At 40.1% G+C, this 17051-nt stretch overlaps 1 protein-coding gene across 1 annotated transcript; it reads right to left on the bottom strand.

The window, feature by feature from the left end:
* Positions 1–3948: 3948 nt before the first annotated feature.
* Positions 3949–9819, bottom strand: DSPP (dentin sialophosphoprotein). The gene is made up of 4 exons (XM_010833788.1): positions 9769–9819; positions 8100–8186; positions 6968–7966; positions 3949–6396 (listed from the first exon to the last, which is right to left on the bottom strand). The coding sequence occupies exons 1-4, from the start codon at positions 9817–9819 to the stop codon at positions 3949–3951; spliced, it is 3585 nt and encodes a 1194-aa protein (XP_010832090.1).
* Positions 9820–17051: the final 7232 nt, after the last annotated feature.

Raw genomic sequence — 17051 nt, 5'->3', positions numbered from 1 at the left:
AATACATTTGAATCAGTTCTAATGAGGTGGATGAAACTGGAGCCTATTATACAGAGTGAAGTAAGCCAGAAGGAAAAACATAAATACAGTATACTAACGCATATATATGGGATTTAGAAAGATGGTAACAATAACCCGGTGTACGAGACAGCAAAAGAGACACTGATGTATAGAACAGTCTTACGGACTCTGTGGAAGAGGGAGAGGGTGGGAAGATTTGGGAGAATGACATTGAAACATGTAAAATATCATGTAAGAAACGAGTTGCCAGTCCAGGTTTGATGCACGATACTGGATGCTTGGGGCTAGTGCACTGGGACGACCCAGAGGGATGGTATGGGGAGGGAGGAGGGAGGAGGGTTCAGGATGGGGAACACATGTATACCTGTGGCAGATTCATTTTGATATATGGCAAAACCAATACAATATTGTAAAGTTAAATACAATAAAAAAATAAACACAATGAAGAAAATATATATATATACGATAGAGGAAGTAAGTACTCACAAACTCATTAAGATGAAGTCATACAGATAGATGTTTATTATAGCACCAAAATTCATTTTTGCTCATTTGTATATCATATAATTTACAAAGAGTTTCATATTCATTGCCTGACCTAATGCCCATGACAACATTTTGAAATAGGTAGGACAGTTACTAGAAGCCACAATTTACAAATTGGGAAAACAAAAAATCCTGAAGCCTAAAAGAGTTAAAAATCTAGAGCATATTTTAAGGGAAGAAGTTTGGAGTCATTTCCATGACTATAATATAGTAGAAATCTGAAATTTTACAGTATTACGAGTTACCAAGTAGTATATTAATAGCCAAATTTTTAAAGCCATCAGCATTATTACTTGCAATATTGATCTCTTAACTAAGAAAATCTTGCATAAAGGAAGGAGGAAAAAAAACCCTACTGAAACTCTTTGTGTAAAATATGCCTAGTAGTAGAAAATAAATTGTCAACTAATGACTGGTTGAAAATTAAAATTAAAGAAGCTGCATTCAAAACTTTGCCATATAGAATTTTACCTTTGAATTAGAACAAATACAAAATGATTACCAAAGTGGAAAAAGAGGGAACTTACAAATCATCACTACTAAATCTTGAATAATACACTAAGGTTTATGGTTATGGTCGTTATATCTTCCAGAGTCCCAGACAAGCCAATTCTATACCTCCTTTCCCCAAGTAGTTATTCATAGCCGCCCTTTCATTTTCAAGGGTGTCCTAGTTTGGGTGATAAATTATATCAGCCTGTTAAACGTCACACTCTAGTCTCACACATCTTTAAGATCCTCATGTTCTAGGTTGGGACTTCATCTCAAAACTAAGAAGTGCCCTCATTCATGCAAATCACGCTCAGATTTTAGTTGAATGTACCAAAGAATATTCAGACTACCGCACAATTGACTCATTTCATATACTAGCAAAGTGCTGCTCAAAATCCTTCAAGCTAGGCTTCAACAGTGTATGAAGAGAGAACTTCCCATGTACAAGCTGGATTAAAAAAGCAGAGGAACCAGAGATCAAATTGCCAACAGCCGTTGGATCATAGAAAAAGCTAGGGAATTCCAGAAAAACATCTACTTCTGCTTCATTGACTACACTAAAGCCTTTGACTGTGTGGATCACAGCAAACTGTGGGAAATTCTTAAAGAGATGGGAATACCAGATCACTTTTCCTGCCTCCTGAGAAATCTGTATGCAGGTCAAGAAGCAACAGTTAGAACCAGACATGAAACAACAGACTGGTTCCAAATCAGGAAAGGAGTATGTAAAGGCTGTATATTGTCACCCTGCTTATTTAACTTACATGCAGAGTACCTCATGCAAAAGGCCAGGCTAGATGAAGCACAAGCTGGAATCAAGATTGCTGCAAGAAATATCAGTAACCTCAGATATGCAGATGACACTACCCTTATGGCAGAAAGTGGGGAGGAGTTAAAGAGCCTTTTGATGAAAGTGAATAAGGAAAGTGTAAAAGCTGGCTTAAAACTCAACATTCAAAAAACGAAGATCATAGCATCCGGTCCCATCACTTCATGGCAAATGGATGGGGAAACAATGGAAACAGTGACAGACTTTATTTTCTTGGGCTCCAAAAATTATTGCAGATGGTGGCTGTGGCAATGAAGTCAAAAGATGCTTGTTCCTTGGAAGAAAAGCAATGACAATCCTAGACAGCATATTAAAAAACAGAGACATTACTTTGCCTATAAAAGTCCATATAGTCAATTCTATGGTTTTTCCAGTAGTCACGTATGGATGTGAGAGCTGGACAATAAAAAAGGCTGAGCACTGAAGAATTGATGCCTTTGAACTGTGGTGCTGGAGAAGACTCTTGAGAGTCCCTTGGATAGCTAGGAGATCTAACCAGTCAATCCTAAAGGAAATCAATCCTTAATATTCCATTGGAAGGATGGATGCTGAAGCTGAAACTCCAATACTTTGGCCACACATACAAAGAACTGACTCATTGGAAAAGACCCTGATGCTGGGAGATATTAAAGTCAGGAGGAGAAGGGGACAGCAGAGGATGAGATGGTTGGGTGGCATCACCCACTCAATGGACATGAGTTTGAGCAAACTATGGGAGATGGTGAAGGGCAGGGAAGCCTGGTGAGCTGCAGTCCATGGGGTTGCAAAGAGTTGGACATGACTGAGCAGCTGAACAACAACAAATGAGTCTCAGATTTTAACAAAGTGAGCAGTTTCCAGACCAACTGTTGGCTTTATTAAAGAGATTAATAGGGAGTCTTCAGGGTCTGATTTGGGATTTTTCATCTACGGGGATTTAAAAGCAAATATGAAGCAGGTTTGACTTGGTGAGATGGAGGAAAGTAAAAGTGAAAGTTGCTCAATCTTGTCCGACTCTTTGCGACCCCAGGTACTGTAACAGTCCATGGAATTCTCCAGGCCAGATTACTGGAGTGGGTAGCCATTCCCTTCTCCAGTGGATCTTCGCAACCCAGGGATCAAATCCCAGATCTCCTGCATTGCAGGCGGATTCTTTACCAGCTGATCCACTAGGCAAGCCCGAGATTGAGGAAGACAACTAAATCCTCTTAGCAGAGTTCTGAACAGAGTTCAAAAAGTGCACACCCTCCAAGAGCCCTTCATTCATGAATTCGTTTATTTATTAATAGTTGGAGAGTGGCAACTTGAGGCAAGGCATGTTCTAAGTACTGCCTCAGTTTCGTCAATAATTTTACGAACTTTATGCTACATTTCCAGCAGTGCTTTGCAGGAATGTGATATTATATGTAAGATTTTGCTGTTTAAACGAGCCTCTAAATTCTTTTCTCTCTAGAACTCTTTAGAATTTCCATAATTTGTAGTTACTCTACTCACTAATTACAAAGATTATTCCCATGGTTTGGGTAAATTAAATGGTTGCTGTGATTTTTTTTTATGTTGCAATATATTTCTTCTTTAGAACAAGCAAATGAATCGTAGCCAAGCTGGAGATCATGATGAGAGCATCTTTTACTCAGCAGCAGGCAGACCATCTACGTAGAATATAGATATAATTACTGCAAGATTAGGCTAATGCCACTGGTTATTTATAAGATGTGTTTGCATGCTAATACATTTTCTAAAGCACTTGGCATTTAAATTGAAGTTATTAGTATGTGATTACTTGAGGTTTCTGTGTAAAGAACATTTTAATTGTTCTTCTATGTTTGCATTTACAGTTTTAACAAAATCTTTTCAAAATATATTTAACATGCATGTACACAGATTCTCTCTCTCAGGGTGTTGGGACCCGGTCCTGAATCCGACAACTTGACTCTTTCCTTGTGTCTGTAGATGTATGGATCTTTACATAGGTCTTCTCTTTATTCCTCCCCCTTCTTTACTTTCCTGGAAATCTGTGTTTCCTATCAATTACTCACCACACTTTTCACAAAAGGCATCTTGTGGGGTTTTCTTTAGTTCTAATCGTCACTTGTTGAGTGATTACTGTCACTGCCTTCACTGTCACTGTCACTGTCGCTGCTACCTCCATTGTGGTTGCCATTACCAGACTTGCTCTGGCTGTCACTGCTGTCGCTGCTGTCACTGCTGTCACTGTCACTGCTGTCACTGCTGTCACTGTCACTGCTGTCACTGCTATCACTGCTGTCACTATCGCTGCTGTCACTACTGTCACTGTCGCTGCTGTCGCTGCTGTCACTGTCTGACTTACTGTCACTATCACTGCTATCGCTGCTGTCACTATCGCTGCTGTCACTGCTGTCACTGCTGTCACTACTGTCACTGCTGTCACTACTGTCACTGTCACTGCTGTCGCTGCTGTCACTGTCAGATTTAGTGTCGCTATCACTGCTGTCACTGCTATCACTGCTGTTGCTGCTGTCGCTGCTGTCACTGTCTGACTTACTGTCACTATCACTGCTATCGCTGCTGTCACTATCGCTGCTGTCACTGCTGTCACTGCTGTCACTACTGTCACTGCTGTCACTACTGTCACTGTCACTGCTGTCGCTGCTGTCACTGTCAGATTTAGTGTCGCTATCACTGCTGTCACTGCTATCACTGCTGTTGCTGCTGTCGCTGCTGTCACTGTCTGACTTACTGTCACTATCACTGCTATCGCTGCTGTCACTATCGCTGCTGTCACTGCTGTCACTACTGTCACTGCTGTCACTACTGTCACTGTCACTGCTGTCACTGTCTGATTTACTGTCACTATCACTGCTGTCACTACTGTCTGATTTGCTATCACTGCTGTCACTGCTGTCACTGCTGTCTGACTTGCTGTCACTACTGTCGCTACTATCACTGCTGTTACTACTGTCACTGTCTGATTTACTGTTACTGTCGCTGCTATTGCTGCTGTCACTGCTGTCACTACTATCACTGCTGTCACTGCTGTCACTGCTGTCACTGCTGTCACTACTGTCTGACTTGCTGTCACTGCTGTCGCTGCTGTCACTGCTGTCACTATCACTGCTGTCACTGCTGTTACTACTGTCACTGTCTGATTTACTGTCACTGTCGCTGCTATTGCTACTGTCACTGCTGTCACTACTGTCACTACTGTCTGAATTGCTGTCACTGCTATCACTGCTGTCACTGCTGTCGCTACTATCACTGCTGTTACTACTGTCACTGCTGTCACTGCTGTCACTATCACTGCTGTCACTATCGCTGCTGTCACTACTGTCTGATTTGCTATCACTACTGTCACTGCTGTCACTGTCTGATTTACTGTCACTGTCACTGCTGTCACTACTATCACTGCTGTCACTATCACTGCTGTCACTACTGTCTGACTTGCTGTCACTACTGTCACTACTGTCTGATTTGCTGTCACTGCTGTCACTACTATCACTGCTGTCACTGCTGTCACTATCGCTGCTGTCACTGCTGTCACTACTGTCTGATTTACTATCACTGCTGTCACTGCTGTCACTGTCTGATTTACTGTCACTGTCACTGCTATCACTACTGTCTGATTTGCTATCACTGCTGTCACTGTCACTGCTGTCACTGCTGTCACTACTGTCTGATTTGCTATCACTGCTATCACTACTGTCACTATCTGATTTACTGTCATTGTCACTGCTGTCACTGCTGTCACTGTCACTACTATCACTGCTGTCACTGCTGTCACTGTCACTGCTGTCACTACTGTCTGATTTGCTATCACTGCTGTCACTGCTGTCACTGTCACTGCTGTCACTACTGTCTGATTTGCTGTCACTGCTGTCACTACTGTCACTATCTGATTTACTGTCACTGTCACTGCTGTCACTACTGTCATTGTCTGATTTACTGTCACTGTCACTGCTGTCACTGTCTGATTTACTGTCACTTTCACTGCTGTCACTGCTGTCACTGTCACTGCTGTCACTGCTGTCTGATTTATCTTTGCTGTTGCCTGATTTGCCACTGTCATCACCTCCATTGTCATCATTGCCATCACTACCATTATCATTAGCATCTGATGTGTTATCACTACCATCATCATCTCCTTTTGAGCCAGTGTCATTGCCATTGTCATTTGATTCATCAGAGTTATAAGAAGCATCTCCTCGGCTACTGTGATTATTATCACCTTCAGAATTGGCATCATCACTGCCATTAGACTCATCACTGCTGTTGGGATCATCTCCTTGCATGGATTCATCGTCAAACTCGTAGCTGTCATGCCCATCACTGTTACTGTCACTATGTACTTGGCTGGGTCCAAGCTTGTTTCCAGACTCCAGTTTCTGGCCAGCTCCTTGTATAATGTCAATCTCTCCTTGTGTCTTGACATTTCCTTTGCCCACAATCATTCCATGTTGGCCTTTACTCTCTTTATCTTCATTCACTTTCCCAGCTTCTTTGGTAACATTGTTTCTGTGGCCACTGCTGGGACTTTCCATTTCCATTCCCTATGGAAAGATGGAGAAAAGAATGATTAATTAGTGAATGTTATGCTGCAAAGTTGCATTGGTCTGAGGAAGACTGGGGAAATTGGCCAGAGAACAGGAGTTTGGATTCCAGTACCTCAGAAACACCTGTCTGTGAAAATGTGCTTTATTGTACTTGAAAGTACTCTAGTGTTTAGATTATAGACCATCCCATTCATGTTTTTATCCAGTAGGAACTTTTGTAAACAGTTACATGATGCATAAATTATTTAGCATAAGGTTTTTGAAGAACTGTAACCAAATCTTCAGAAATTTCAACTTTTTAAAATTGTTCCATAGCAATGTCTAGTAAGGACTCTAGCTTCCCCCATTAAATAGTCCCAGTCCTAAATCAAGGTGCAAAAATACATGACTGTTCATCATGATTTATTTTTGTGCTACCATCACGGGCAGAGCAGTCTGACAGGCTACAGTCTATGGGGTTGCAAAGAGTTGAACACGACTGAGTGACTGAGCATGCACACACACACCATCATGAAAGGAAGTGGGGGAGTTAAACTGCCATTGAAAGAAATCAGCTTCACAAGCTAACCTCATCTTGGTTCTTCCCAATAGCAGTTGGCTGTGACTTTTCAGTGAGTCTATTTTCCACAGCTTTGTTCTCTCTGTGACTGGGTTTTTGAGTGTCCTCTGTTTTCTGGCTACCATTGTCTTCTGGAATACCTGCAGAATCTTCCTCACTCTTGGAAATGTTGTCTCCATCAATGACATGGGAGTCTTCTTTGTCCCCAGGGCCATCATCTTCACTACTAACTGAATTTTGACCTAAGCTATTGTCCTCATCATCCTCTTCTCCGTGAGATTGACCCTCCTGGCCCTTGCTGGTATCACTACCCTTTTCTCCATTCCCTATTTCATCACCTTCACCATCACCAGAGCCCTTGTCTTCATCTTCATCTGCTCCATTCCCACTAGGACTTCCTTCAAAATTATCCAAACCAACATCTTCTCCATTTCCAGCTCCACTCCCCACTGGCAATACCCCTACCTCCTCATTCCCATTTCTCTCGTCTTCTCTCTGAGGTGTTGTTTCACTTGTGTCAGCCCCATTTCTACAGGAATCCCCATTGATTTCAGCCTCCTGACCTGTACTGTTACTGCTTCCAGCTACTTGATGTCCATCTTCTTGGACAACAGTGGCGTCCTCACTTTGACTTGTATTTCCAACACCTGCGTTTTGGGAATTGTTCTCAGCAATCCCATCGATATGGCTCCCATTTGCCACTCCAGCATCGTGGACGATGCTTACTTGTCCCCTGAGGCCGTTTGCAGTGATGCTCTCTTCTTGTCCTTGCATCCCATCATGGTCATATGTTTCTGGTTTTCCTGTGCCCCCCTTTAGATCCTCTGTATTCCCCTTTTCGTTTGCTAACATGGAACCTGTAGAAGAACTTTTCCCTCCCAGCTCTGCCCACTCAGAACCATTTCTGTCTCCTTTGTAACCATCTTGGATATCCTGTTGCCTTCCTCGTTCATGTTCATGCATGAGGCCACCACTTTCTTTAGTGGTATTATTGTCATTTAATGCATCCTGAAAAAGAGAGACAATTCAAATTAAGTTGTGGATATCATCTTAAAGTAAAGCAAACTGAAAAGATGAGCATCGATTTTCTGGAAGTTAATGGGATCTAAAAGAGTTTAGAAATACATTTTACATCTTATACCTGTATTGGCACTTTTGATTTTGCTAGAAGATTTACGTTCACCGATTTGTCAACAGCATGTCTCTCCAACGGCTTGATTTGAGGAACCTACCAAAGTGAAAATACTGGAAATTGAAAATATTCTTATTTTGTGTACATGTGTGCACACATGCACTCACACACGTGTGCACAGACACACTCACACACATATTATCACTAAATGAAGAAAAAAAGATATAACATAAAGGTCAAAGTATGATCTACTTGGGTAGAAAAGAAAAGTGACTTGTTACATGAATTCCATAGAATTTAAACTTGGCATATAGATATTTTTCATAATAATATTATCAAGTTTACCAAGGTTTTAACCAGATCACTTATATCAACACTAGAAAGTGAATAGTCTTTTATTAAAGATGAGGAGACAGCCTGTAAATATGTTATCACACTTACATAATTTAAAAAATAAAAAAGAAAGAAGATTCCCTAAAAAAAAAAAAATAAACAAGCAACAAGAATATATTGTGTAGCACGGAGAACTACAGTCATTATCTTGTAATAACTTTTAATAAGGTATAATCTGTAAAAATACTGAATCACTATGCTGCATACCTGAAACTAATATAACACTGTAAATAAACAATACATAAATAAATTTAAATAAAAATGACATTGAAGAAAAAGTGAGGAGACAGACCTTTGGTGTTTCTGTATGACAAGTTTCTTGCAGCAGCACCAGATCCACCCTAAGAATAATCCTGGCCAAAACCCCTAAGAGAATAGTTGCTGCTGCTGCTAAGTCGCTTCATTCGTGTCCAACTCTGTGCCATCCCATAGACAGCAGCCCACCAGGCTCCCCTGTCCCTGGGATTCTCCAGGCAAGAACACTGGAGTGGGTTGCCATTTCCTTCTCCAATGCATGAAAGTGAAAAGTGAAAGGAAGTCGCTCAGTCATGTCCGACTCTTAGCGACCCCATGGACTGCAGCCTACCAGGCTCCTCCGGAATAGTAGGTCTGACCAAAACCAGGGCAGAAACAAAGGCAAGTCTATGCTACTTCTGTGCCCTCAGGAGCACAAGACAAACAGTTAAGAAAATTCTCAACTACAGAAATACCATGAGGAAAGCATATCAAAATGGTAACTGTAGCAGCTGGCTAATAAAATTACAAATGACTTAATTTCCCTAATTTATCTTTGCTGGTGTTTATCTTTCAAATTTAACTTTCTAAGTGAAACATTAGTTTTCCCTTTGCTGAAAAAAATGTGATTTTTTTTCCTATTTTTCTTTCTTGAAACCTTCTTAAACAAGGCTTCATTGATAATTAGAATGAAATTCATAGGGCATGAGCAAAGATGGACAGGCTCCACAACTTCTAAGCATTAAATGTAAATTAATCTGAATGAATTTTAAAAGTAACAATCCTTCCAACAAGACAGGAGTTTCAATTAGAAGACTGGGAGCATGAGTCGGAGTGCGTATTTAGTTTTGTTGAGACCCCAAACAGATCCTATAAAGTCTTTCATGCAAATCTAAAAGTTTAGGCTCGGCTGATCTGCAAGATCTCAAGAAAAAAATGCACACACATATATATGTGTGTGTGTGTGTGTGTGTGTGTGTGTACACATATATGTGTGTGTGTTAAGAGAGAGAGTAAAGTAAGAAGGTTTTTTTGAGGAAGGCATACTTACTGGAATGGCCCATGCTACTGCCCAAATGCAAAAATATACAATGATCTTCATTTTCTATAGGAATATTGATCAGTGGCTGTTATTGAAGAAAAAAGAACAGTGAAAAATTACTTATAAAGCAAAGATGATAACCATATACTGTATTATTTTGGTCTCTAAGCGTGTGCCTCTTTCCTAGGTAAGGAGTATGAACACAACGTGAGAAGAAGCTGCCAAGACTCAGGGTTCCAGCACACATCTGAGTACATACAGTTGTCTGTGGTCAGTGCACGCCAGGAGTGGGGTCACAGACACGCGAGGGCACTATCCCGCTCAGCGCGATGACACGCTGCCTAACCCCGTGCTTTTCCCGTGAAGGCGTACAGCCAGTTACAAAAGCCATAACTATAACTTTCTCCTTCTGCTGCTCCAGCTGGCAGTAACATCTCTTCTGAATAGTTTTCACCAAGGATCAACTAATTCTGCCAAGAGTATGCTCAATAGATGAAGGATTTATGATTCCCACACCAAATCCACACGCATCTGGGCTACGCTAGACTGCACAGAAAAGAAATTGCCAGCACGCAGACGAAAGGATATGGAGTTTGGATGCAGAGACCTAGGTTCCAATTCTATCTTTGTTACTTGATGTGCGAGCCTGAAGACTTTAAGTAGGTTTCTTAAGCATTTGATTCCTTGGTCTAGGATAATAATAGCTGCACTGCAGGATTATCCCAGTTATCTTAGCAGAATATTTGTCTCTGAGAAGCTTTCTCTGGCTCCATGTCAAAGCACATTTGGTGGGATTTCCCTGATGGTCCAGAGTTTAAGACTCTCCCTTCCAATGAGGAGGCACAGGTTCGATACCTGATTGGGGAACTAGGGCCCTGAATGCCACGGGGTACAGCCAAATTTTTTTTTAAAGAAAAAAAGGTTATTTGGTGTCTCTCTCCTCCTTATACCTGGAAGAAGCTTTTAATACTGCACTGACGGCACTTCGCCGTTTTCACTGTTTTCGAGTAGGCTGGCAGCTACTTATATGCTCCTCTGCCCTACTGAGAGCTCCTGAGGTCCAGGAGACTGTCTTGGTGATCACAATATTCTAAAACATAGCATAGCAAAAGCCATTTTGTGAACACTGTGGATAAATAAACACTTACTACTGTAAGCAGTGTGTGGCATCGTTCCAGCTATTTAACCATCTCTTAATAAATGATAGCAATTATTATGTGGGACTTCTGAAGACTCAGTCCTTCACTCCTGTTAGAATTCACCTTCAGAATCAGTCTAGTATACATTTTGTGTACATTGAGATAGATACTGAGTTCATGAGAATCAAAATTGTAAATAGCTATTTACTACAAACTATAGTTCTTTACATAATGATGCTAGTCCTATAGAAAGGAAGGATGAATTTTACTTCTACTTCATGCACTTCCACTGGATTTTGAGATTATAATACTGTAGATCATAAGCTAGCCTAGATTGAATTTAATGTTGATAGGGGAAGCATAATAAAGCCTCCATGAATATCAACTGTCTTAGAAGAATTGGCACTTTTCACAGAGGAGAAAATCCAGTTTCAGAGTTACTGAGGAGGTGGGGAAAATGTGCCTACTCTTAGAGCTGTTCAGCAGAAAGCCAAAAGTAGCTAAACTTCCTTAAAAATGCTAGAGATTAAAAATGAGGCTGATGAGACCTAAGGACACCATATTGCAGAGTTCTGGGGCATGGATGTGAAAGGGCAGCAGTTTAGTAAGCAGAGGCTATAAGGTCCTCTGCAGTCCCAAACACAGTTATTACATAGACTTTACAGACCAGTCTACACTATGGTTTGGAGGACACATGATCTCCTGGAAAGGAACTTATAGTGAAGGCCAGAGTTACGTGTATCCCATTTCTAAACTGCAGTCCATCAACCTGACCACTTTAGTTCTCTTTCATATCTACTCTAGAACAATTGCTCTATGCACAGCGCGCCTTGTACTGTATCCACAGGTAAGTAAAAGGCATAAAAGACACTATAGAAATGGCCTCAGTTTTATCAGCCTGAAAGCGGAGGCTCTGGGATTGTGTGAACCCCCTTCAGATGATTTCATGTATTCTCACCAATAAAGTGAGATTTTACTTAGTTAACTTGAACAAGTTAATAAAACCTTGAAAAGCAAGTTTAACTGAAGCCCTGTTTCAAAGTCCAAGTGTTAGTCGCTTGGTCGTGTCCGACTCTTTGCAATTGTAGCCCACCAGGCTCCCCTGTTCATGGTATTCTCTAGGCAAGAATTTTGGAGTGGATAGCCATTTCCTTCTCCAAGGGATCTTCTTGACCCAGGGTTCGAACCTACATCTCCTGCATCTCAGGCAGATTCTTTACCGCTGAGTCACCTGGTAGATATTTATATCTGGGTTGTCTAACGTTTATCAAAACTAATCAAAGCAGATAATTACCAAGTTTCTACCTCAGTTTGCCATTTTTTAAGTAACGTGTCTTTTATTTCCCAAAACTATCATTATATCGTGAAACAGAAAAAGTGTGTGCAGAAGTAGACTCTCCAGATATCCTAAGTAGAAGTATTTTAAGCTAGTTTTAAAACCCTACTGTCAATTAGCAAAATAATAATAATAATTTTTAGGCCAAAGGTTGATTTTTCAGGGACCAAAAAATTAAATGTAGATTGAGATTTATTCATTCATTCAAAAACTGTTTGAAGGCCTAATGTGGGCCAGATACTGAGCCCTGGGACCAGATATGAACCCTGGCCTCATGGAAATTATCACTGACTGGATTAGCCAAACTTTGGAATAAATGTAATTTAGTGCATTAAATCACTTGCCAATGCAGGAGACCCAGGAAACGTGGTTCGATCCTTGGATCGGGAAGATCCCCTGGAGAAGGAAATGGCAACCCACTCCAGTATTCTTGCCTGGAGAATCCCATGGACAGAGGACGCTGGTGGGCTACAGTCCACAGAGTTGCAAAGAGTCGGACACGACTGAGCCTGCGCACACACATGCAATGTGTTAAATCAAATTCCCAAATCCATGTTTATTTCTTAATAGAGTTAACATTTAAATGCTACTATTTGAAGGAGATTGTTTTCTTTCTTTTTCCCTTAAATCCCATCACACTTTATATTGCAATGATGAGGCTTAAAAAAGGGCTTTAACTAGATTCAAGGTCCTTAAAGATGGTTTTTTTGGTGGATAAAAATAACAGCAATGGATATTTGGTGAATCATGTATGAAATATTCAAATCATTCATTCTGATATTAAGATGTGTGCTTCATCTTAATATACTTTTTATGACTGTTAGCAACTGATATTTTAACATACTGGCTATGAAAAAAAGTCTTATTCTTCAGTGATACAATATTTTGCGAGGTGGAATTAGCCACCCTTACCACATAATGTTCTATTATCTATTAAAACATAGTCTGGATTCAACAAGTCAAAGGGAAGCAAAAAATCTAATCATAAGGGTTATTCATTTTTTAAAATCAAATTGGCTTCTCTGAAACTGGAATTTCTTTCTAAAGGCATCAGTTGGTTCCGAGTAAAGAAGATGCTCCAGCTTACCTTAAAAGCCTTCAAAGGGACTTTGAAAATCCAGAATTTCTTATCTTTCTCTTTGAGGACTGAGAGTGGCACACTGTCCTGGACTTTTGCATGACAATTTTGTTCCTGCTGAAATTTAAAGTCAGTTTGATAATTATCTCAACCAATCACTGTTTGGATCCTTGATACAGGGTCATAAAGTGTCACCATGTCTATGAGGCACATAATAACTTCCCCCACTTCCTTCACCTGCTGATACGTATTTGCTCACAGCACCATTCGATTCCAAAGGAACTAGACTTACTTTTACTTAATTAAATAGCTCCTGGAAGGCTGTTCTGCATCTTAAATATAGACCATCAGTGTAACATATCTGAAAAGAGCCACTTAAACTCTGTCACCCTGACATTTCTTGTCTTCCAAAGGTTGGCAATCTAAGAAAACTCTAGGTTTCTTTAGTAAATATACTGCCTATTTAAGACCCCTATCATTCCTGAGGTAGGTATTAACATTTCTGTGCTATAATTCAAGAAACTGTCCACATGCAACAGCCTTGATGTTGCCTAAGAGGTCTTTAACAATCTATAAATAGTAACTCCCAAGAAATCTTTCTGACCTAAATAAACTGTAATGTGAGGTGTTTTAAAATGTATCAACTTAGTATTCAAACTAAATTTTAAAAATAAATATTCAAAATACTAAAACTTATGGTAAGGTAGCTAGATTGTAGAAGTACATACCTACAATGGATCTAGCTCTCCATCATCTCTCAATTCTTTGTACTAGTTGTGCAGGACAACATAGAAAGCCGGACCTAAATTCTAGCAGAAGTTTTGGCACTTGAACTCGCCATTCTCTTGAACCCCAAACGTATGCTGTAAAGAAGGTGAATCCCTAAACCAGTTCTCCAATCTGTGCATTGAAAACCTTGACAGTTTATGTCTCTCTGTGTACTTGTTCAAAATACTCCAGTTCTTTGTGAACCAAGTAAGTTAATACTACCCAACAGTGAAAACGCCACAATTTAGATATAGAACTATAATAAGGAAAGTGGTAAAGTTGAAATGGAGTGGAGGGAATGGAAAGGGGATTTGCCTTGAAGCTGTGTTTTCATAGAAAGTACTTTGTCCTTATTTAAACAGCATGTTTGTATGAGTGGCTTAAAGGGCCTAACCAAATTTTAAGGAGTCTTAAATCACTCCTGGGAGCAACATGACACCCTCACTCACACACAGATATCAGTCAAGGTCAGGGAACTGAACCTGCCTTCTTTTACTTTTTAATTTGAATTAACGTGAGTGAATGTTCTGATCTTTTGTTATTAATAACCTTCCTAGATTGCAGCGGAGGATTGTAGCGTCACACCCTCAGCCTTTTTTCTAGATCATTCTCTCCTGATAGTGAATCTCTTAATTTTAACATTTTTTGCCATTTGGATAGGCAGACACCTTTCAATACCATCAGGTCCTGGTTCTTTTCCCTTTACCACATCTTCTCTCAACGTATTTCTCTCACATATTATAAGCAGTTAGAAAAAGCCAGGTAGCATCTTCCAAACTTGGCTCAAAAATCTTGTATGTCCTAGTTCGTTTTCTACAAGTTCTGCTTTCCACACCACAGAAGGACACAATTCTGCTAAGTTTTCTGCCAGAAGGATGATTAGAATCCTCTTCCTCCAAATTCCACTAATGTCTTTCTCACTTTATCCTGAGATCTTACCAGCAGCATCTTTAACATCAATATTTCTACTATCATTTCCATTTCACCAGCCTCTACCCACTTCCTGATTCCAATTCCACTCCCACATTTTAAGAATTTCTTGTGGCGGCATCCCACTTTCATGTGCCAGAATCTGTATTCATCTTCTCTTGCTGCCTAACAAGCTGCCAAGTATACCTCTGCTTTTAGAAGGCTCATTTGGCTCACTCAGTTCAGTTCAGTTCAGTTCAGTCGCTCAGTCGTGTCCGACTCTTTGCGACCCCATGAATCGCAGCACGCCAGGCCTCCATGTCCATCACCAACTCCCGGAGTTCACCCAGACTCACGTCCATCGAGTCAGTGATGCCATCGAGCCATCTCATCCTCTGTCATTCCCTTCTCCTCCTGCCCCCAATCCCTCCCAGCATCAGAATCTCATCAAAATAACCTCTTTATCTCAAAATCGACTGATTAGTAAACTTGATTACATCTGCCAAATCGTTTTTCCCATATAACAAGACATAATCATGGAAATGGTAATTCATCATATTTATAAGTTCTTCCTACAAAGAAGAGAGGATTATACAAAGGTGAGGATCATTGCAGGTCACCTTAAATTTTTTCCTACCACACATTTTAAGCTACAGTGAAAGGAAATACATCAATAGCTTCATGTGGGGTGGGGTGGGGTATGCAGAGAGAAGGGATTTTAAAAGGCAAAAGATTTATATGATCTGAAGAGAAACCAGAGTATCAGAGAAGGGATTTTAAAGGGGTCATGAGGAAATTTGATAGATACTTTTGATTGTCTTAATTGTGGTGATTGTTTCATGGGTTTGTACATATGTCAAAACATCAAATTATACACTTGAAATACATATATTTTATTCTGTCAATTATACCTTGGTGAAGCTATTAGGGGAAAAAAAAATTAACCCATTTCAAATTCTGTGAGTTGAGAAGTTAAAGTCGTGGTTTTAATAAGCCTCCCCAAAGGGGAACATAAGCTTTAATTTATTATGGAAACCAAATAACTAAAATTTAAGATCTGGGCTTGGAAATCTACATCAAGTTAGTAACTAAAAAAGCTATCTATAAACCCTCATATAGGATTGTCATTCTGTTCTTTTCTTTTTTTTTTTTTTTAGAATTTTTAAAATTAATTTACTTTTTATTAAAAATTTTTTTTTCTATTTCTAAATTTTATTTTATTTTTTAACTTTACAATATTGTATTGGTTTTGCCATATATCGAAATGAATCCGCCACAGGTATACATGTGTTCCCCATCCTGAACCCTCCCCCCTCCTCCCTCCCCATACCATCCCTCTGGGTCGTCCCATTGCACCATCCCCAAGCATCCAGTATCGTGCATCAAACCTGGACTGGGGACTCGTCTCATATAGGATATTATACATATTTCAATGCCATTCTCCCATATCATCCCACCCTCTCCCTCTCCCACAGAGTCCAAAAGACTGTTCTATACATCAGTGTCTCTTTTGCTGTCTCGTATACAGGGTTATTGTTACCATCTTTCTAAATTCCATATATATGCGTTAGTATACTGTATTGGTGTTTTTCTTTCTGGCTTACTTCACTCTGTATAATAGGCTCTGGTTTCATCCACCTCATTAGAACTGATTCAAATGTATTCTTTTTAATGGCCGAGTAATACTCCATTGCGTATATGTACCACAGCTTTCTTATCCATTCATCTGCTGATGGACATCTAGGTTGCTTCCATGTCCTGGCTATTATAAACAGTGCTGCGATGAACATTGGGGTACACGTGTCTCTTTCAGTTCTGGTTTCCTCAGTGTGTATGCCCAGCAGTGGGATTGCTGGGTCATAAGGCAGTTCTATTTCCAGTTTTTTAAGGAATCTCCACACTGTTCTCCATAGTGGCTGTACTAGTTTGCATTCCCACCAACAGTGTAAGAGGGTTCCCTTTTCTCCACACCCTCTCCAGCATTTATTGCTTGTAGACTTTTGGATCGCAGCCATTCTGACTGGTGTGAAATGGTACCTCATAGTGGTTTTGATTTGCATTT

Source organism: Bison bison, unplaced genomic scaffold (assembly GCF_000754665.1).
Source record: "Bison bison bison isolate TAMUID 2011002044 unplaced genomic scaffold, Bison_UMD1.0 scf7180017863888, whole genome shotgun sequence".
Taxonomy (NCBI): domain Eukaryota; kingdom Metazoa; phylum Chordata; class Mammalia; order Artiodactyla; family Bovidae; genus Bison; species Bison bison.
This window is presented reverse-complemented; position numbering and strand designations above follow the sequence as displayed.